Below are 22110 nucleotides of genomic sequence, written 5' to 3'. Positions count from 1 at the left end.
AAGAACTTTGTGATTCAAAGTTTTCAAAAGCTTTACGTTTGACGGAATGGCTTAGTCGTAGCAGGCGGCTACTTTATGTGATTCCCCATCAAAAAAGCTGATGTAACTCAGCTGGACTTGTTCCAAACGGTCCAAAACTTCCCATGCTTCACAACACTCATGGCCTGAGGATGTCCAGAAGCTCATTTCCACTAATAATCACAGCGCCACCTGCTGGCAAAAGGAAATCTGCATTTTCTGACATACAGCATCCGATTTACATTACTTTTACATGATGTGGTTTACATTTGATATGGAGTAACATAATACATATTTGCGTGTGTTCTGTAGAGCCACACAGCGGATACAGGAAGCGGTGGACGATTTGCTAAATTTTCGGGCATCGGGCGGTCCACACGAGCCGGAGTCCAGCCGGGCGGGAGAATGCGAGGGCCCGTTCATCGCTGCTCGCAGCTTTAACTATCATTATTCTTTTTTTTAAATATATTTGTAAAAAAAATGTTCTTTTCTTAAAAAATTATGATAATAAACAATAAAAAAAAAAATATATAGATTGAATTGTGTTCTTATTCTTTTTTTATTAAAAAATAAAATGATTTTTTTAAATGTAATTATGATTACATTAAATTTGATTGTTTGTTTTGTTTTGTTTATTGGGGTAAATATTATAAGTCTATTGTCTGATTCACACTCCGGACCTGAAGGTGGCGGTAAAGCACCAATAAGATGGAGGCCAACCACTATAAATCAAGAAGAAGAAGAAGGAGAAGGAGAAGTGCGCATGCGCAGTATGACAGCCTGTCGTACCCTGTGAGGGTCACCATGGATCAGGTTCGTGTTTGAGACTCTTGGAGGTCCTCATGTTCAGGCTGGTCCTCCGGAGGTTCAGCGAGTCTCCTCTCCTCCTCTCTGCCCGCCCATGTCGCTCCTTCAGCGGCTCTCCTCCTCCAGAGATGCCCGCTGCTCTGGTCCGCAGCACCTTCCTGGACTTCTTCCGGGACCAGCACGGACATCAGCTGGTCCCGTCCTCTCCGGTCCGGCCCAGAGGAGACCCCAGCCTGCTGTTCGTCAACGCCGGCATGAACCAGGTCAGTCAAGACCCGGTCCCGGTCCGTCCCGGTCTAACGACAACAAGCTGAACTGCTGTTAGCTTACGATTTCAAAATAAGAGCGTGTCCAGTCAATGCTCCTGACGTCAGGTCATATTCAACGTTAGCTTACTTTTATTTTGTAGTATTGTGTCATTTATACTGTTGGCATCTTAAGTACTGCACTTCACGTGTACTTGTACTTCACGTGTACTTGTACTTGTACTTCACTTGTACTTCACGTGTACTTGTACTTCACTTGTACTTCACATGTACTTCACGTGTACTTGTACTTGTACTTCACTTGTACTTCACATGTACTTGTACTTCACGTGTACTTGTACTTCACGTGTACTTGTACTTCACGTGTGCTTGTACTTTACGTGTATTTGTACTTCACGTGTACTTATACTTAATTATGATAAGGAGTAAAAGCACAGAGAATGAATGAATATAATTATTAAAGTTATTATAGATTATGGAGAATTAAAAGGGAAAAACACATTAATGCATCAATAATTATTATATTATTCTGTATATTTTTACTTTTGAGATTTTTCAATTTCAGTTTAAACCCGTCTTCCTGTGGTCTCTGGTTCTAGTTTAAACCCGTCTTCCTGTGGTCTCTGGTTCTAGTTTAAACCTGTCTCCATGTGGTCTCTGGTTCTAGTTTAAACCCGTCTTCCTGTGGTCTCTGGTTCTAGTTTAAACCCGTCTTCCTGTGGTCTCTGGTTCTAGTTTAAACCCGTCTCCATGTGGTCTCTGGTTCTAGTTTAAACCTGTCTCCATGTGGTCTCTGGTTCTAGTTTAAACCCGTCTCCATGTGGTCTCTGGTTCTAGTTTAAACCTGTCTCCATGTGGTCTCTGGTTCTAGTTTAAACCTGTCTCCATGTGGTCTCTGGTTCTAGTTTAAACCCGTCTCCATGTGGTCTCTGGTTCTAGTTTAAACCCGTCTCCATGTGGTCTCTGGTTCTAGTTTAAACCTGTCTCCATGTGGTCTCTGGTTCTAGTTTAAACCCGTCTTCCTGTGGTCTCTGGTTTTAGTTTAAACCCGTCTTCCTGTGGTCTCTGGTTCTAGTTTAAACCTGTCTCCATGTGGTCTCTGGTTCTAGTTTAAACCCGTCTTCCTGTGGTCTCTGGTTCTAGTTTAAACCCGTCTTCCTGTGGTCTCTGGTTCTAGTTTAAACCTGTCTCCCTGTGGTCTCTGGTTCTAGTTTAAACCCGTCTTCCTGTGGTCTCTGGTTCTAGTTTAAACCCGTCTTCCTGTGGTCTCTGGTTCTAGTTTAAACCCGTCTCCCTGTGGTCTCTGGTTCTAGTTTAAACCTGTCTTCCTGTGGTCTCTGGTTCTAGTTTAAACCCGTCTCCCTGTGGTCTCTGGTTCTAGTTTAAACCCGTCTCCCTGTGGTCTCTGGTTCTAGTTTAAACCCGTCTTCCTGTGGTCTCTGGTTCTAGTTTAAACCCATCTTCCTGTGGTCTCTGGTTCTAGTTTAAACCCGTCTTCCTGTGGTCTCTGGTTCTAGTTTAAACCTGTCTTCCTGTGGTCTCTGGTTCTAGTTTAAACCCGTCTTCCTGTGGTCTCTGGTTCTAGTTTAAACCCGTCTTCCTGGGTACCGCTGACCCTCGTACTGAGATGTCTTCGTATCAAAGAGTCGTCAACACTCAGAAGTGCGTTCGAGCCGGAGGGAAACACAACGACCTCGACGATGTCGGACGAGACGTTTATCATCACACATTCTTTGAGATGCTCGGAAACTGGTCCTTTGGAGACTACTTCAAGGTGAGGAGGAGGAGGGAGGAAGAGGAAAAGGAAGAGGAGAGAGGAAGAAGGAGACAGGAGAGAGGAGGAGGAGGAGGAAGAAAAGGTAGAGGAGAGAGGAAGAAAGGAAGAAGGAGAGAGGAGAGGGAAGAGGAGGGAGGAAGAAGGAGACAGGAGAGAGGAGAGGGAGGAGGAGGAGGAGGAGGAGGAGGAGGAGGAGGAGGAGGAGGAGGAGGAGGAGGAGGAGGAGGAGGAGGAGGAGGAGGAGGAAAAGGTAGAGGAGAGAGGAAGAAAGGAAGAAGGAGAGAGGGAAGAGGAGGGAGGAAGAAGGAGAGAGGAGAGGGAGGAACTAGAGGGAGGTAGAGGAGAGAGGAAGAAGAAAGAGAGGAGGAGGAGGAGGAGCAGCTCTGTGTATCCTCACATGTCCTCTCGTCTCCTACAGGAGGAGGCGTGCTCTATGGCGTGGAGCCTCCTCACAATGCATTATGGGATACCTGCAGACAGACTGTACGTGTCGTACTTTGCTGGAGACGCTGCGTCTGGTTTACCAGCTGATGAGGAGACTCGACTCATCTGGCTGGAGATCGGGTAGGTAACCACGGTAACCTAGACCACGGCCGATGCTGTGAGCTGATTGGTTCACTGCAGGAAGAGTTTTCTATGAGAATCACCACAGATCTCGTCCTCAGGGTTCCTCCGGGTCGCCTCCTGCCATTCGGCCTGAAGGAGAACTTCTGGGAGATGGGGGACTCTGGTCCATGTGGTCCCTGCACCGAGATCCACTACGACCACGTGGGGGGGCGGGACGCCGCGGCGCTCGTCAACGCCGACAGCCCTGAAGTGGTGGAGATCTGGAACCTGGTCTTCATGCAGTACAACAGGTTCATACAAAACCAGTCCAGAACACTGTAAACCATTAGCACTGAACCAGTCTGCTGGTTGTACTGGTCTCCTCCCAGTATAACGGGTTGTGTTCCTGTGTGTCAGGGAGGTGGACCACAGTCTGCAGCAGCTGCCCCGGTTCAGTGTGGATACTGGGATGGGACTAGAGAGGCTGGTGAGCGTCCTGCAGGGTAAAAGATCAAACTACGACACGGACCTGTTCACTCCGCTGCTGCACGCCATCCACCAGGTACACCAGTAAACAGTACACCAGTAAACAGTACACCAGTACACCGGGTACACCAGTAAACAGTACACCAGTACACCAGTACACCAGTAAACAGTACACCGGTACACCAGTAAACAGTACACCAGTACACTGGGTACACCCTAACTCCGGTTTCCCTAGCTACTACCGGGTGTGGTGTGGTGTGATTGACAGCTTCCTGTTGTCATGGCGATGTGTCCGTCCCCAGAGGTCGAAGGTGAGGCCGTACGGTGGGCGGACGGGCCCGGCGGACCAGATGAAGGTGGACACGGCGTACCGAGTGGTGGCCGACCACGTCCGCACTCTGTCAGTCTGCATCGCCGACGGAGTTCATCCGGGCATGTCGGGAGCAGAGTGAGTCACCGACCGATCGGCTGTCAGGACACGGTGTGTTTGTTCGGTTATCGGTTTATTATTTTTATTTATTACTTGGGTCTCAGGTTGGTGTTGAGGAGGGTTCTGCGGCGGGCGGTTCGGTTCTGCGTCGAGGTGCTTCAGGCTCCTCAGGGAGCGCTGGCCAGCCTGGTTCCTACCGTCACCCACATCCTGGTGAGATCCATTCCCCATAATGCATCTGACCCCCCAACCAAACATATAAGAGTTGTGGAAGTCATCTTCATCTCCTGTGTGCAGGGTGACGTGTATCCAGAGCTGCACAGGGAGGCAGACAGGGTGAGTAGAAGAACATCTGGAACATCTGGAGATCTTCCAGAACAGGAAGTGGTCATCAGCAGGTGTTGTTTCTTTCAGATCCAGGACGTCATCAACGAGAACGAGGCTCACTTCCTGTCGTCTCTGCAGCAGGGCAGCAGGCTGATCCACCGGACGCTCCTCAGAAAGGACTACAAACATGGAGTCTTCTTCCCAGCCTCGGTGGCCTGGTCTCTGCACAGGGACCTGGGTTTTCCTCTGGACCTGGTGGACCTGGTGTTGGAGGAGAGGGGGATCCAGGTGGACCGCGAGGAGCTGGACCGACTGGCGGCAGAGAACCAGAAGGTGAGGTCTCACACTCTGAACTCCCATGATGCTCCTGGTTTCACCTGTTGGTTTACGATGTTTTTAATATGTGATACGACTGAAGATAAGGAAATAAGAGCGTTCTATTGATGTAACTACAGGGTTTTATTGTGAAGGGGCTGCTTGACTTCCTGTGAAGCAGGTGGAGGGCTTTTACTGTGTGTTGGTGATGTCATCAAGTACCTGTCTCTCTCAGGTGTCGTCCGGTCTTCAGTCAGGTGATCAGTCTCAGGTGATGTTGGACGTCCTCAGCCTGGCAGACCTGCAGCGTCTCGGTGTCCCTCCCACTGACGATGGTCTCAAATACCAGTACAGACTGGAGAAGGACCGATACGGTACCACTTGTCTCTCTTTCTGCTGAACTCATGTCTCACCTGTTCAGACAGGTGATCTTTGTTCTCCTCCTCCCAGTGTTCCCAGCATGCAGTGCAACCGTCGTGGCTCTGTATGACGGCCAGACTCTGGTGTCAGAGGTCACTGAGGGTCAGCGTTGTGGAGTCGTTCTGGATCAGACCTGCTTCTACTCTGAGCAAGGGGGGCAGTCACAAGACCGGGGCTACTTCACCCGGGACGGATCGCAGGTCAGCTGCAATGCATCATGGGAAAGAGTACCTGCTGTGTGTCCAGGTGAGGTCTGACTAGTTGTGTGTGTTTTCTGTCTGTCAGGACGTCGTGTACCCGGTGGAGGCCGTCCTCCTGGCAGGGGGGTACGTGGTCCATCAGGTGACTGCTGCTGACAACCTGAAGACCGGAGACCAGGTCCAGCTACACCTGGACCAGGTAAATAAGACTGTAGTCCAGAATCAGCACAACAGTATCAGATGATGTCGTCTGCATAAAGACGGACACTCTCTCTCTCCCTGTCTGTCTGTCTGTCCCGTGTCCACAGGTCCACAGATTGTCCTGTATGGTGAATCACACGGCGACTCACATCCTGAACTTTGCTCTGAGGACAGTTTTGGGTCGTTGTGTTCATCAGAGAGGATCTCATGTGTCAGCTGAGCGGCTTCGCTTCGACTTCAGTGTCAAGGTCAGACAGCTAAACTCTAACTATATATATATATATATATATATCTGTTTACATTCGCCTGTATATATTCAGGTAAATACATACAGTGTGTATTTATTCTTTGTCCTCAGAGTTCTCTGGACGTCTCTCAGCTGCAGCAGGTAGACAGGTGTGTTAATGACATCATCTCAGCCAATCAGATCGTCCACAGCCAGGAGCTTCCTCTGCAGGAGGCCAGGAGGATCAAGGGACTGAGGACAGTGGACGAGGTGAGCCTGTCTCACTGCCTGTCTCACTGCCTGACTGTCTACAGATGTACTGACTGTCTCTCTGTCTACCTGTCTACCTGCAGGTGTATCCGGACCCTGTTCGGGTGGTGTCTGTGTCTGTAGCGGTCTCTGAACTGGACGATGAGATGGACAGAGAGACGTCTGTTGAGCTCTGCTGTGGGACGTAAGACTGAAACACACCTGTCCACCTGTCCACCAGTTCACCTGTCCACCTGTTCACCTGTTCACCTGTCCACCAGTTCACCTGTCCACCTGTTCACCTGTTCACCTATTCACCAGTTCACCAGTTCACCTGTCCACCTGTTCACCTGTTCACCTGTCCACCAGTTCACCTGTCCACCAGTCCACCTGTCCACCTGTTCACCTGTTCACCAGTTCACCTGTTCACCTGTCCACCTGTTCACCTGTTCACCTGTCCACCAGTTCACCTGTCCACCTGTTCACCTGTTCACCAGTTCACCTGTTCACCAGTCCACCAGTTCACTTGTTCACCTGTTTACCGTTAAACGTGTAACCGTGTAAACATGTAACGTGTAACCATGTTAACGTGTAAACATGTAACGTGTGTGTGTGTGTGTGTTCAGTCACCTGCTGCAGACCGGAGCCATCGAGGATCTGCTGATCGTGTCTGAGAGACAGATGGTGAAAGGAATCAGTCGCATCATCGCTGTGACGGGACGGGAGGCCAAACGGGTCAGTGACGAACATCACACACGTGATTCACCCGTCTGTCCGGCACTGAGAGACGGCCAGTAGCCTGGTTAGCCTAGCTTAGCACAAACAGCTGCATGTTTTTACATCTTTCATGTTTATTGTTAATAAATGTAAAAGTTGATCTCTTCATTACATGGTTATTGTTAATAGTTGTTTACTTGTTTTCTCTGCTTAACAATCTTCCATAAATCTGTTGTCATGCTCTGGTTTTATACATTATTCTAGTATTAGCTCTGACTCTGATCAGATCTATTGATTCATTTCAGTTTGTCTGATGTTCACGTTGTTGCCTTCAGGCTCGTGAGGAGGGTCACATGTTGTCTCAGGATGTGGACTCTCTGTCAGCCAGACTGACAGGCTCCGCCCCCTCTGGCCTAGACGCCGCCCAGCGTCTCACCAAGGAGGTTGGGGTCCTCTCTGATGTAGGTACATTACCCATGATGCACTGCGGCCTCTGAGATGATAAAGTGTGTCCTGTGTTCTTGTTCAGTGACTGGTCTTTCTTGGCCCTGTGTTGTGTCTGTCAGGCTGTAGATAACACCCCCATCCCTCAGTGGCAACGCAGAGATCTGCAGAGTCGACTCCGAGCTCTGCAGAGGACCAGTAACACCACCGTCAGGAAACTGGAGACTAGAGAGGTGAACACACACCTGAGACACTCCTCAAACTCAGACATATGAGACATACCCGAGTCTCACCTGAGCATAGAATACAAAGTGACTGGTGCGTGACTTCAGGCGTCTGTGTCCTTCCTCTGACTGTGTTTTCCCATCATGCTTTGCACAGGCTGCGGTGAAAGCTCAGGCTCTGCTGGAAAAGAACGGCAGGAAGAGCCTGCAGGTGCATTCTGTGGAGACGGACTCTCTGTCGGTAAGATCAATAACTCCCAAAGCCGTCTGTGGTCACACCCGTCTGTGTCTGTGGTCACAGCCGTCTGTGGTCACACCCGTCTGGGTCTGTGGTCACACCTGTCTGTCTGTGGTCACAGCCGTCTGTGGTCACACCCGTCTGTCTGTGGTCACACCCGTCTGTCTGTGGTCACACCCGTCTGTCTGTGGTCACACCCGTCTGTCTGTGGTCACAGCCGTCTGTGTCTGTGGTCACACCTGTCTGTGGTCACACCTGTCTGTGGTCACACCTGTCGTCTTCTGTCAGATTCTGATGAAGACGGTGAATCAGCTGAGCGCTGCGGCTCCTCACAGTCACGTGATGCTACTCGCTCACCAAAGGCATTCTGGGAAGGTTCTGTGTGCCTGTCAGGTCCCTAAGGTAACGATGACACACCTGTCACTGACATCACAGGGGGGCGGGGCTTCACTTGAAGCGTCTGATTGGCTGTTCTCTCCCTCAGGACTCGGCGGCCCTGTCGGCGTCTGATTGGGCGGTGGCGGTGTGTCGTCACCTCGGGGGGGGCGCCGGGGGCTCTGTGCTGGTTGCCAAGGGAACGGGAAGCAGCGGTGACATCACAGAGGCTCTGAGGTGGGCGGAGGAGTTCGCTCGCCAGGAAACACAACGATGATGTCACAAAGTGAGAGATGACATCACAGGACACAGCTTGGTTGGGGGCGGGGCTTCCCTTTGCTGCTGTCAGTCACTGAAGGGCTTTCATGAACTGTTAGCATGCTAATGGTTAGCTTTCTGAACATGTAGTTTGTGCTGCTATCGTTCTAAAGGGACCGGTGTTATAACTGATATTTTATAAATCTGAACTTTACAATAAATCACTGCTCACTCATTCACCTGTTTATTGTCTTTATTGTTAAGGCAGTAATAACTGTTCTATAACAAGGTTTACAGATATTATTATTAAGGCATCAGGTGTGAAGCATCTTTGCTATCAAACACAAACAGTCTGCTAAACCAACCAGAACACAGCATTCATCTAATAACAGGTTTATGACGCTCTATAATATAAACTGTCAAGTTATACAGAACATAAGGTGGAACATCAGTAACATCCCTCAGATTACTATTCAACATTCACCACAAAGACAATAGTTCTGCTGTGATCCGGATCAGGTTAGTCCAGGTTCCTCAGAGCATAGACGCGTTCAGCCACTGCAGAAGAACCACAATCACGTTAAACGGGTTCTAACGCGGAACACCTTTAAACTTTACATTCACGTTAAACGGGTTCTAACGCGGAACAACTTTAAACTTTACATTCACGTTAAACGGGTTCTACCGTGGAACAACTTTAAACTTTACATTCACGTTAAACGGGTTCTAACGCGGAACACCTTTAAACTTTACATTCAAGTTAAACGGGTTCTACCGCGGAACACCTTTAAACTTTACATTCACGTTAAACTGGTTCTACCGTGGAACCATTTTTAAACTTCATGCCCCACGGCCTCTTGGAGTGTTCAACGTGTGGAGGAGTGAAGCTTCTTACCTCCATCATGGTGAACTCGATAGTTCCTGAGTTATCTTTGTCCAGCGTGGCGAACGTGTCTGTGGAGCAGAAACATTCTTCATCATCATCATCATCATCATCATCATCATCATCATCTTCATCATCATCATCTTCTTCATGGAGTCCTAAGAACACCGTAAAGGAACTCACCAAACATGGTCTCCAGACGAACCAAACAGCTCACAAAGTTGTCGAAGTCGACGGTTAGATCCGGGTCACTGTAACGAGCCACCAGGACCTGATGCAGCGTGTTGTTCAGACTGAAACCTGGATCGAGGTCAGAGGTGAATACGTCACTCAGAGCTTTCATTGCGTTGGGAAACCGGATTGTGTTAAAGTGTTTTACCAGCTTCCTCCACAGCCGTCCTCATCTCAGTGGAGCTCATCGTCCCTGAGTTGTCCACGTCCTTCTCACGGTAAATTTTCTGAGAACAGCAGAGACTTTATTACAGTTCTGGTTCATGGTGTCCTGGTGGATCTACAATGTAACCAGAAAAAACAGGTTCTGGATCTGAGACTCACCAGGTAGTTCTCGATTTTGGTCCACAGCACTTTGAACTCCACCAGACCCAGTTTACCGCTGCCGTCTTTCTGCAGCAACAGTTCAGGAACATGACACATGATGTTTACACTCACATACCCGTAATATTTACCCATCAGCCAACGCGGCAGCTTCTCTGTGACGTGGAGGACTTGTCTCTGGTTTCTGCAGACTGAACCAGTTTTCACCTGAACTACAAACTAAACCGTATTCGTGCAAGAAGGATACGTCCAGCATGTTGATCATGTTACGACACGTTGAGATGCTGAAGCCGTTGGTCTCGATGTCCGAACCTGTCAGAGACGAACAGGTCAACACCTGAAGATACACCTGAACCCGTTCACACCTGAAGATACACCTGAACTCGTTCACACCTGAAGATACACCTGAACCCGTTCACACCTGAAGATACACCTGAACCCGTTCACACCTGAAGATACACCTGAACCCGTTCACACCTGAAGATACACCTGAACCCGTTCACACCTGAAGATACACCTGAAGATACACCTGAACCCGTTCACACCTGAAGATACACCTGAACCCGTTCACACCTGAAGATACACCTGAACCTGAAGGTAAAACCTTTGTCTCACGTTTGGTCACCACTTTGTTGAGGATCTTCTGCAGCTCGAAGGTCGAGATCTCGCAGTCCTGCAGCACAGAAGCTCCATTAGTTAGAAGATAAGATAAGATAAGATAATCCTCTATTAGTCCCGCAGTGGGGAAATCCACAGGATCACAGCAGCAAAGTGGACGGAGCAACAAGCTACAGAGCAACAAGATACAGAGCAACAAGATACAGAGCAACAAGATACAGAGCAACAAGACACAGAGCAACAAGATACAGAGCAACAAGACACAGAGCAACAAGATACAGAGCAACAAGACAGAGAGCAACAAGACACAGAGCAACAAGATACAGAGCAACAAGACACAGAGCAACAAGATACAGAGCAACAAGACACAGAGCAACAAGACACAGAGCAACAAGATACAGAGCAACAAGACACAGAGCAACAAGACACAGAGCAACAAGGTACAGAGCAACAAGACACAGAGCAACAAGACACAGAGCAACAAGATACAGAGCAACAAGACACAGAGCAACAAGGTACAGAGCAACAAGACACAGAGCAACAAGGTACAGAGCAACAAGACACAGAGCAACAAGACACAGAGCAACAAGATACAGAGCAACAAGAAACAGAGCAACAAGATACAGAGCAACAAGACACAGAGCAACAAGACACAGAGCAACAAGACACAGAGCAACAAGGTACAGAGCAACAAGACACAGAGCAACAAGACACAGAGCAACAAGGTACAGAGCAACAAGACACAGAGCAACAAGACACAGAGCAACAAGACACAGAGCAACAAGACACAGAGCAACAAGGTACAGAGCAACAAGACACAGAGCAACAAGACACAGAGCAACAAGGTACAGAGCAACAAGACACAGAGCAACAAGACACAGAGCAACAAGACACAGAGCAACAAGAAACAGAGCAACAAGACACAGAGCAACAAGGTACAGAGCAACAAGATACAGAGTAAAAACAGGAGCAACAGTAAAGTAAATAAGTAATAAACATTAAGAGTATCAACTAAGTAAAAAGTACAACATCCACAGTAACTATAACTAAGAATTAAAATACTAAATTATATGTAGACAGAAATGAGGTATTTTATATAAAAGTATACATACTTATACAATGACTATAGTAAATGTACTACATGAGCAGCTCACCCCTCCTGCCAGCTGTCCAAACAGATCTCTGAACCGATCGTCCACATCGTCTTCATCGATCTCAATCTAAAAACGACAGTTCATCGGTTATTTCTCCGACCAGGAAGAAGTTAATCCGTCATAGTTCTGAAGTCAAGTCTCACCTTTTCCACTCTGGACTCGATGGGGTCGTCCAGCTCTCTGCGGGGACAAAGACATCAGCTTTAGAGGACAGTTGTCTCTGTAGCAGGACAGGTAGAGACATGTTGAGTCTCTGCTTCTAAATGTGTCGGCCTTCATGGAGGATTTATCAGAGGTATAGGAGATCAGTGTTTCTTCTGATTTAATGGTCTCCGTCTAAAGGAGAAAACATTTTACATCTAACTCTGAATTAAGGATTCATTTCAACCAAACAAGAGCTGCTGACTGTTGGAACAGTAGAAAGAAGAAAGAGTTTTATTTAGTTTGAATGAAGTGAGTTTTATTCAGTTTTAGGATGATTTAACAAGTTAAAGTTCAGTGAAGACTTACTGGAACTCAGCCTGTTTCTCGGAGAAGACGCGGACGCAGAAGTCTCCGTTCTTCTGCGCCTCGAAGGTGGACGGTAGGATCAGATATTCTCCCGGCGGCAGACAGAAGCGGCTGCAGACTTCTCGCAGGTTGATGAAGGTTTCGGAGCGAGCGGCCGAGGAGTTACGCAGGAAGAAGTTCCTGTTCAGGTGGATGTTCCTCTGACCGCGGTACTGACGGAGGAGACACAACAAAGGGGGACAACGTCAGACTGAAGGAGTCTCACATAAACTATCAAAATGTGGAGCAACAAACGCTGAGCAGACAGGAAGTGAGACACCGATGGTCTTCGTACCTCTTCAGGAACCTGGAACAGAAGAAAAGAGGAGAGTTAAACCTTCAGACTCGGTTCACTTTGTTCGTCAGCAGGTTATGAAACATGGAGGTCTATGACGTGGACCAAAGAGGATCCTTCTACTTCAACATAGAACCTTGAACCGGGGTCTAGACCACCGCCTCCCTGAGACCACTATTCTACGACTGAATGAGAGTCTAGTGATGGTGAATCAGCCCAAAGATCCACTTCCTGTTTCCTCTCTGAGCGTTTGGAAAACACAAACATCGTCTCCTAGACCAGATGATCCTAGACCAGCTGAACTGAGAACAGGATTAGTCCAGTTTCCTGCAGCACTACTCGTCTCAGTCTGAACCGGTTCAACCAAACTCTTTGAAGGTAAAATCTCAAGAATTTGTCTGGAAGGCAGATTTTGAGAACCTCCTTCATAAATGGATCGACCTCCAGAGACCCAAAACCCAAAACAACCGGTCTCACCTCGTAGATGGCGAATCCCACCGTGTGCATGTCTTGTCCCATCTTCCTCATGCGTCTGCGGTTCTTCTGGATCAGACCGACCACGAAGCTGCAGCCATTCTCTCCATCGTCCGGGTCGTCGTCCTCCTCGTCCAGACGGATCACAAACTGAGGGTTCGTCCAGAACGTGTCTGCGGTTTCAAAACAAAACCGTAGTTTGAATGAAGTGTTTTAGTTTATTAGCGTGAATGAAGTGAGTTTTATTTAGTTTTATTTAGTTTGAATGAAGTGAGTTTTATTTAGTTTTATTTAGTTTTATTTAGTTTGAATGAAGTGAGTTTTATTTAGTTTTATTTAGTTTGTTAGTTTGAATGAAGTGAGTTTTATTTAGTTTTATTTAGTTTATTAGTTTGAATGAAGTGAGTTTTATTTAGTTTTATTTAGTTTGTTAGTTTGAATGAAGTGAGTTTTATTTAGTTTTATTTAGTTTATTAGTTTGAATGAAGTGAGTTTTATTTAGTTTGTTAGTTTGAATGAAGTGAGTTTTATTTAGTTTTATTTAGTTTGTTAGTTTGAATGAAGTGAGTTTTATTTAGTTTATTAGTTTGAATGAAGTTCATCAGACGGATCTTGAGGGTTCGTCCAGAACGTGTCTGCGGTTAAAAAACTAAAGCCATGGAGATAAAGACAGCTGTGACTATGGGGAGCACTGAACCCTCCTCTCTTGTCTGACAGGATCACTCACTCGGAAAGTTCCTGCAGCCTCCGGCGGTGGATCCTCTCCTCCAGCTGCCGTCAAACTTGGACAGAGACCACTTAGAGAAGGAGTCGTCGCTCAGGGCGTCGGGCGTCAGGTTACAGATCTCCAGCTTGGAGTAATGTCGCAGGAAGTCATTGAAAGACATCCTGGAAGACAGAGCGGAGGGTTTTAACTCGCCCTGCCGCCTGATGATAAGTTCAGGTAGTTTGGAGATAAAAAAAAAGTGAGTTTTACCAGAACTCTCCATCCTCTGAGCGATGACTCAGACGCTCTCGGTCCTCGTCGCTGATCTGACGCCACTGAGCCGAGCTGTCAGACAGGAAACAGTTTCAGAATAAGAGTCTGAATATCACGTCAACACGAAACTAAACAGCTGACCCTCCGGATCACAGAGTGCACAGTAACCACTAGAGGTCACTCAAGTCATTCACAGACTCCACCCGGCTGACGTAGACAGCAGGGAGGAGCCAGGTGACAAAAACAAGCTGACAGGAGCTCCAGGTGTGAACATGACACCTGCTCAGGTAACTCAGTCCGTCAGTCCGTCAGTCCAGGAGCCACCGGCTTGTTCAGCTGCTGCTGGAAACACCCTGAAGCTCTGAGTGCAAACATGTAGTACTCAGGTAGTACTCAGGTAGTACTCATGTAGTACTCATGTAGTACTCATGTTAGCAGTATGTGTGATTCTAGCTGTAGTTGGTCTGAGATCAGGTCTGAGATCAGCTCCATGGATGTACAGACGTCACAGGATAGAGGTTCTTGATGGAGGTCTATTGTGGATCACAGATGATGGTTTTCTCTGAATAATACCAACATGTGTTTCATGTTTCACTGAGTTGTGAACAAGAGAACACACTTCTCTTTAACTCTTCCTCCCTTACGTCTACATCGTACTCACTTATCGCTCCAGGCTCCGGTCCACTCCACCTGACCCCAGGGGTTCCTGATCCGGATCAGCTTCTCCATGTTGCCACGGTACTCCACCTGCAGCCAATCACACGCGGAGCAAAACCACAGAGTTACATCTGATAGGACGATCAGCAACCCCATCGCTTTAAGATTCACCAATAAAGAGCTGAAGCCCCGCCTCTACTCAGGGGAGACGGGTGTTTGAGGGAAACAAAGATCTGCCTTTTAGGACTCAACGGTTCCAGTGAGCCGCTCCTACTGACTCATGGGAAATGTAGTTTAATGTTGTGGTGAGGCTTTCACGTTTATATAAAATGATGTTTCAGGTGTTCAGAAAGGTGAATGTAGGGGGCGGGTCCTCTCACCTGAGCTGCCCCCGTCACAGAGTAGGCGTGGCCTTTCACCAGCTTCTGAGAGGTCACCGCCTCGGAGTCGGATGAGCTGGTGATCTGAAGCAAACATTAAAAACTGCTTATTACCTTAAATACAACCGTTTAACCTCCGTATCAGTGATGATTTCATTTTATCTTCAAACTAATAAATTCAGAGATAAATGAGATAAAAGATACATTAATATCTAACAGCACCACGTCTAAGGCTCCTACATGGGCTGTGATGTACTGACGATGAATTCATGTGGGGTCATTACAGTACCCATGTAGTACCCCTGTGGTTCCCCTGTAGTACCCATGTAGTACCCATGTAGTACCCCTGTGGTTCCCCTGTAGTACCCATGTAGTTCCCCTGTGGTTCCCCTGTGGTTCCCCTGTGGTTCCCCTGTAGTACCCATGTAGTACCCCTGTGGTTCCCCTGTGGTTCCCCTGTGGTTCCCCTGTAGTACCCATGTTGTACCCCTGTGGTTCCCCTGTGGTTCCCCTGTAGTACCTCTGTGGTTCCCCTGTAGTACCCCTGTGGTTCCCCTGTAGTACCCCTGTGGTTCCCCTGTAGTACCCCTGTGGTTCCCCTGTGGTTCCCCTGTGGTTCCCCTGTAGTACCCATGTTGTACCCCTGTGGTTCCCCTGTGGTTCCCCTGTAGTACCTCTGTGGTTCCCCTGTAGTACCCCTGTGGTTCCCCTGTAGTACCCCTGTGGTTCCCCTGTAGTACCCCTGTGGTTCCCCTGTGGTTCCCCTCGGTGTTCCCAGAGCTTACGTCGATGGAGCAGCCCATCAGTGAACCGCGGTGCTGAGCTTTCTGGATGATGTGGAACAGATGTGGATCAGGGGTATTCAGGTCGTGGGCCTCAGCGATTCCTCCGGTGAAATCCTCAAACCCCTCAGTGGTGGATCCTCCAGACAGAGCCTCGTAACAGCCGTTCAACCTGCAGCGACGTCACATGTCAGTGTTTCCCCAACCAGTCTATTGGGGGGCGGCTCGCACCCCCAACGGCCCCTCCCGCCCCCCTTCAAGGTAGAGTTAGTTTTGTTTCATTTATTTACACAACGGCATGTCTGTCTCTACATGGTCGCGCATTTACAACTCCACACACACACACACACACACACACACACACACACACACACACACACACACACACACACACACACACACACACACACACACACACACACACACACACACACACACACACACACACACACCAAAGCTGTAAACCTAGAAACACTGCATGTCATTAACACCTGAGGACTAACTGGACAGGTGAGTCCACAAAGTAGGTGTTCAGTCTTTGACGACATGAAATGGAGTGTGTATAGTATGCACACAGTGTGTGTGTGTGTGTGTGTGTGTGTGTGTGTGTGTGTGTGTAGGTGTGTGTGTCTGCTGGATGAACAAATGTGGTGAAGAATCCAGCGACGTGTAGGAACAACAACCTGAAGACACAAACACACCGTCTATTATCACCTGTACGCCTCCACTGATCCCAGCTGATCTCAGCTTACTGGGCGTACTGGGAGGACCCGGACATGACCGGGATGAGGTCACAGATACACTACATGAATGAGACAGCTGAGGGACACGAGACAGCTGAGGGACGTGAGACAGGTTCAGGTCTTACTTGGCGTAGGCCTTCTCCAGCAGGGCGCTCCAGAACTCTCTCCCTTCAGCTGAGTGGACGAACATCAGCTCTCCGTCTTTGACCGGCAGACGGTCGTCAATCACAACGTCCACCCACTCACCGTACTGCCAGAACTGAGACGGGACAGACAGAAGGGACAATGAGACATGATGGACATGAGACATGATGGACAATGAGACATGATGGACATGAGACATGATGGACAATGAGACATGATGGACAATGAGACATGATTGACATGAGTATTTGTGTACCTTCTTAAATACTACTAGTACTCTGTGTATTTGTACCTGGAAATGGAAGATGCCTGCGTACTCTCCTCTGTTGAAGTTTTGTCCATGAGGAACGACTCGAGCCAGAACTTCTTCGTTCAGAGTCAGAGAGGCGATGGCAGCGAGCAGCCAGCAGTCACCTGGATGACAGACAGGAAGGGGCGGGGCTTAGTCAAGGCCTCTGCTGCTTTCTGATTGCCTCTCAGGCGTTTCCCTTTGTTGCTATAGAAACAACTAAACTCAGTCAGCCGCCGCCCACCTGCTTTGTTTACTGTCTCTGATGACACGCCTCAACACACACACACACACACACACACACACACACACACACAGTCTCCTTCATCAACAGTCTTATGGGGTCAGATCAGTCTCAATAATTGCAAATGCACGCAGAACAATTCACAAATACATTCCAATGCACAAATAAATAAATTACGATTTATATAAATGTAAAGAAAAAAATCACAAATATATTTCTGCATTTGTATGTATTTATTTGTGGATCGCTTCACATTTATTTGTGGGTTTATGAGACTGTCCTGCCGTCGCTGGATTCACAAATGCGTTTTTTTCAACATAGACCTGTCTGTAGCCAATCAGATGTCAGCCTCATTTTCAATCAATCACATGAGCGCAGCTCCCCCCTCCCCTCCCCACGAGACTGGCAGCTTTGTTGAATCAGGAAATAAGTATTGTAGCCGTCTGTGTTCACCCAGAGCTCTACGATCCCTCATATCAGTAGAGACCGGACCAAACTATGTGTATAAATGTTATTTCAGAGTTCCTTTTTGTTGGTTTATTGCCGTTAAATCACAGCCAAATCAGTTTATGTTGTGTTCATACAGCTGTAGTAAACAGCGACGTGTGGCCCGCTAGACACAGTGAGCTCGATGAAACTATAACTATGTTATGAACCAGACATGACGGCGTTTGGTTCCCCGTGATATCTGGGACTTCCACAACACGTACTGAGCAGAAATAGAGGTTATTTTTTCCACAGTTGACGGCGGACAGTTGAACGGCTATCAGGGCGATAAGCCGCGCCCCCTCACCGGCGCGTCCAGCGCGATTCACCGATTCACGCGAATGAACACAAATAGTCCCCCGGCGAGACCCGCGGCGCGAATAACGCGACGCGAATCGTGTTTGGTGTGAACGCAGCATTACGCTAGCAGCCTCGTGGCCTCATTGTTTGTACCAGATGGTTTACACACACATAGTTTGGTCCGGTCTCTACTGATTTTAGTCTCCTTCAACAACAGTCTGGACTAAAACTAAAACACCTCACAGTCTCCTTCATCTACAGTGTGGACTAAAACTAAGACACCTCACAGTCTCCTTCATCTACAGTGTGGACTAAAACTAAGACACCTCACAGTCTCCTTCATCTACAGTCTGGACTAAAACTAAAACACCTCACAGTCTCCTTCATCTACAGTCTGGACTAAAACTAAGAAGTCTCCTTCGTGTCTTTGTTCTCACCCAGAGCTCCTTGACAGATGTCCGTCCTCGAGGCTCCAGAGACGATGAACTCTGGGTCAGAGGTCAACTCCTGCACATGAAAGACAAGTTATTGATTAATACGTCATATCATATAAGTGATTGATTTATGATTTATGATCACGATCATATAAGTTATTGATTTATGATCACGATCATATAAGTGATTGATTTATGATTTATGATCACGATCATGTAAGTTATTGATTTATGATCACGATCATATAAGTTATTGATTTATGATCACGATCATATAAGTTATTGATTTATGATCACGATCATGTAAGTTATTGATTCATGATCACGATCATGTAAGTGATTGATTTATGATTTATGATCACGATCATATAAGTGATTGATTTATGATTTATGATCACGATCATGTAAGTTATTGATTTATGATCACGATCATGTAAGTTATTGATTTATGATCACGATCATATAAGTTATTGATTTATGATCACGATCATATAAGTGATTGATTTATGATTTATGATCACGATCATGTAAGTTATTGATTTATGATCACGATCATATAAGTTATTGATTTATGATCACGATCATATAAGTGATTGATTCATGATCACGATCATGTAAGTGATTGATTCATGATCACGATCATGTAAGTTATTGATTTATGATCACGATCATGTAAGTGATTGATTCATGATCACGATCATGTAAGTGATTGATTCATGATCACGATCATGTAAGTTATTGATTTATGATCACGATCATGTAAGTGATTGATTCATGATCACGATCATGTAAGTTATTGATTTATGATCACGATCATATAAGTGATTGATTTATGATCACGATCATGTAAGTGATTGATTTATGAACACGATCATGTAAGTTATTGATTTATGATCACGATCATGTAAGTTATTGATTTATGATCACGATCATGTAAGTTATTGATTTATGAACACGATTGTATTGATTTATGATTTATGGATGAGGTTACAGACCGTCTCTACTCAGACTTTAGAAGTCAAACTTAAATCTCATTGCATCTGATCTCTGGAGCTTTCGATCACGTCACATGATCTTCTTCAGGACTTTAAGGACTTTTCATTCATGCAAATCAAAACGAAATATTTTTCATTTCCAAGATTTACTTAAATAAAGTGAATTTAATTCCCAAAATGAAATGAATATATTATAAAACGATCCTGTGAAACCTCTTTGTATTTTGTAATGAAGCAGCTCCACCCAAACGGTCAAACAGTTTAACCTCAGCTCATTGTGAAGGTGCAGCTGGGTGTTGGCTTCAGAACGCGACTGATCAAATAACACGGACTGAGAAAACATTCAAGTAGAATCTATCCTTATGATGTATGATGTATGATCTATGATTTATAATCTATAATCTATTATCTGGTGTTTTCAGCCTCACCTGCTAACTGATCTGCAGTGAGCTCAGAGCGGAACCGGCTGAACCGGTTCTGCAGCTTCATTCTACAGGAAGTTAAACTGGCCTCACACCAGACTCCATTCACTAAACACTGGTTCCTATTCCTCCTCACTTATCCCTCAATAGATCAAAGATATAGAAATACAAGATCAACATTGTACAAACAGCAGCGCTGCTTCTTCTCCTCTTTAAATCAACATGAAATGCAGACTCGAGATAAGATGATGAAGTTCTGAGGAGCTGGAGGCTTTGATCCTTCATCAGTTTGACCTGATGAAGGTTTGTTGATCCTGGAACCATAAATAGCTTTGACTTATTTACTTTGATGGAGTTCATTATTTTAGTATCTTGTGCTCAGTTTATCTAAAAGTTTAGGCTCGGCTTTAATTTCTCTCTCAGCATGACACTGGTTTAGTGGCTCTGCACCGACCTCCATCAGAATAAAGACTTAATTCTCACTGACCGTCGGTCTCTCCCAGGACACCCCCCGGGTCTTGTAGGAGCCCGGGCCCAGCTCCTTGAAGCCCAGAGAGGAGTCCAGCGGCGGGAAGCTCTCGTCCTGGAACAGACGGCCGCTCTCCAGGCAGCGCTCCTTCAGAGCCTCGAAGTCCTGGTTCAGGTACTTCACCGCCTGGCTGAAGGAGCCGATACCCTGGTCCTTGTCCCGGCGGTGCTGCAGGGTGGTCGCGATGCCCGACATGGTGCTGGGTGTCTAGATCCTGGTCCGGGTGCTGGTCTGGGTCCTGGTCCTGGTGTGGAGAGTCTTTGTGGTTCTGGAAAGTTTGTGACGGGAGTGTGGAAAGTGTTGAGGCTGCAGGTGAGTGACGTCAGGAAGGGAGTTTCCCTCTTCTGTTGTTCCTCACAGTCAAGAGGACAGAGTAACAGGTGAGACTTCCGGTAAGTACCTTCACAATAAAACACTTATCAGAATCAGAATCAGCTTTACGTGTGTGTACACATACATGGAACTTGTCTCCGGTTTCCGCTCTCAATGTACAAACAATATTTTACAATAAACAAGAAAAAATATATATAAAGAATAAAAAAGGGCAGATGTAGGTATAAACATTTAACAGCTATATACAATATAAGTATAAATATATATCCAATAATATATATACACACATGTGAACACAAACCTATAAACAATGTCAGTGGAATGGAGGTGATAGTGCAGTGTGAGTGATTAACTGTTCATCAGTGACAGCTGAGAGAAGCTGTTCCTGTGTCTGTGATCTTTAATTAAATATATATTTTAATACAGAATTCTGCATTTATCTAACACCTGACGGCAGTTTATGGATGTTTATTATCACAAGTTATTTATGACATTTGTCTTTTTTTTTTTTTACATAATACATAACTTTTATTTTGTATCGGATACATTTCATGCTTTTGTACTAAGTAATTGATCTGTATATCATTTTATCATTTACCATTATCAGGTCACTTCCTGTTTGAGATGATTGTGTTCACTTTTACATCTCAGACTTTTACTTCGAAGTTTGAGTCTGTTTTTATCTTATTCAAGATGAATCTGTGCTTTTATTGTGAAGAGCCCACGTCACACTTCCGTTCTGGTTCTACAGAAAAACAGAGACAGAACTACACAAACAGCTTCATCCAGCTTCGTCACTCCCTCCACCCCTCTGCCTGTCTGTCTGCCTGTCTGCCTGTCTGTCTGCCTGTTGGTTACCAGAGAGAGAACATAGTCCATGATGTAAAGAACCACACTGATGGAACACTAGAGGGAGAACATAGTCCATGATATAAAGAACCACACTGATGGAACACTAGAGGGAGAACATAGTCCATGACATAAAGAACCAAACTGATAGAACACTAGAGGGAGAACATAGTCCATGACATAAAGAACCACACTGATAGAACACTAGAGGGAGAACATAGTCCATGACGTAAAGAACCACACTGATAGAACACTAGAGGGAGAACATAGTCCATGATGTAAAGAACCACACTGATAGAACACTAGAGGGAGAACATAGTCCATGATGTAAAGAACCACACTGATAGAACACTAGAGGGAGAACATAGTCCATGATGTAAAGAACCACACTGATAGAACACTAGAGGGAGAACATAGTCCATGATGTAAAGAACCACACTGATAGAACACTAGAGGGAGAACATAGTCCATGATGTAAAGAACCACACTGAT

General features: G+C 46.4%; 2 protein-coding genes across 4 annotated transcripts; one reads left to right on the top strand and one right to left on the bottom strand.

Moving 5' to 3' along the window:
* Window positions 1-789: 789 nt before the first annotated feature.
* aars2 (alanyl-tRNA synthetase 2, mitochondrial (putative)) lies at window positions 790-8750 on the top strand. 3 transcript variants are annotated; one of them, XM_079159216.1, is made up of 21 exons: window positions 790-1088; window positions 2677-2865; window positions 3287-3432; window positions 3534-3725; window positions 3832-3976; window positions 4203-4348; window positions 4435-4543; window positions 4628-4666; window positions 4796-4990; window positions 5208-5346; window positions 5423-5592; window positions 5678-5791; window positions 5901-6041; window positions 6152-6289; window positions 6373-6473; window positions 6895-7003; window positions 7321-7446; window positions 7552-7662; window positions 7811-7894; window positions 8180-8293; window positions 8376-8750. In XM_079159216.1, exons 1-21 carry the CDS (start codon window positions 861-863, stop codon window positions 8541-8543), a joined length of 2904 nt encoding a protein of 967 aa, XP_079015342.1. In that variant the 5' UTR covers window positions 790-860; the 3' UTR covers window positions 8544-8750. The 3 variants fall into 3 exon arrangements, 2 of the variants coding, with proteins under 2 accessions (XP_079015342.1, XP_079015341.1); XM_079159215.1 differs by having other exon boundaries at window positions 4745-4990; XR_013767088.1 differs by lacking the exons at window positions 8180-8293; window positions 8376-8750 and having other exon boundaries at window positions 4745-4990; window positions 7321-7450; window positions 7811-7836.
* A 13-nt stretch (window positions 8751-8763) lies between these two features.
* Window positions 8764-20749, bottom strand: LOC306695827 (calpain-2 catalytic subunit-like). Its single transcript, XM_079159211.1, has 20 exons — window positions 20395-20749; window positions 18494-18563; window positions 17030-17151; window positions 16719-16852; window positions 15854-16022; window positions 15069-15152; window positions 14693-14778; window positions 14029-14103; window positions 13780-13940; window positions 13044-13225; window positions 12245-12456; window positions 11878-11914; window positions 11735-11800; window positions 10578-10635; window positions 10210-10274; window positions 9963-10031; window positions 9787-9865; window positions 9591-9707; window positions 9420-9478; window positions 8764-9082 (listed from the first exon to the last, which is right to left on the bottom strand). The coding sequence occupies exons 1-20, from the start codon at window positions 20629-20631 to the stop codon at window positions 9059-9061; spliced, it is 2106 nt and encodes a 701-aa protein (XP_079015337.1). The 5' UTR covers window positions 20632-20749; the 3' UTR covers window positions 8764-9058.
* Between the last annotated feature and the right edge of the window lie 1361 nt (window positions 20750-22110).

The sequence above is a fragment of the Pholis gunnellus genome, assembly GCF_910591455.1.
Source record: "Pholis gunnellus genome assembly, chromosome: 5".
NCBI classification, from domain to species: domain Eukaryota; kingdom Metazoa; phylum Chordata; class Actinopteri; order Perciformes; family Pholidae; genus Pholis; species Pholis gunnellus.
The sequence above is the reverse complement of the archived record's forward strand: the minus strand, read 5'-3'. Positions and strand labels throughout refer to the sequence as shown.

Bases quoted from the DNA above. Each gene is read 5' to 3' on its own strand.
- aars2 (XM_079159215.1), top strand. From the start codon at position 861: ATGTTCAGGCTGGTCCTCCGGAGGTTCAGCGAGTCTCCTCTCCTCCTC. The intron at 4,667-4,744 runs GTGAGTAGAAGA...TGTTTCTTTCAG, and splicing joins TGCACAGGGAGGCAGACAGG to ATCCAGGACGTCATCAACGA. The intron at 6,474-6,894 runs GTAAGACTGAAA...GTGTGTGTTCAG, and splicing joins GTTGAGCTCTGCTGTGGGAC to TCACCTGCTGCAGACCGGAG.
- LOC306695827 (XM_079159211.1), bottom strand. From the start codon at position 20,631: ATGTCGGGCATCGCGACCACCCTGCAGCACCGCCGGGACAAGGACCAG. The intron at 15,153-15,853 runs GTAAGCTCTGGG...TGTTTGCTTCAG, and splicing joins TGATGGGCTGCTCCATCGAC to ATCACCAGCTCATCCGACTC. The intron at 9,708-9,786 runs GTAAAACACTTT...ACCTCGATCCAG, and splicing joins GACGGCTGTGGAGGAAGCTG to GTTTCAGTCTGAACAACACG.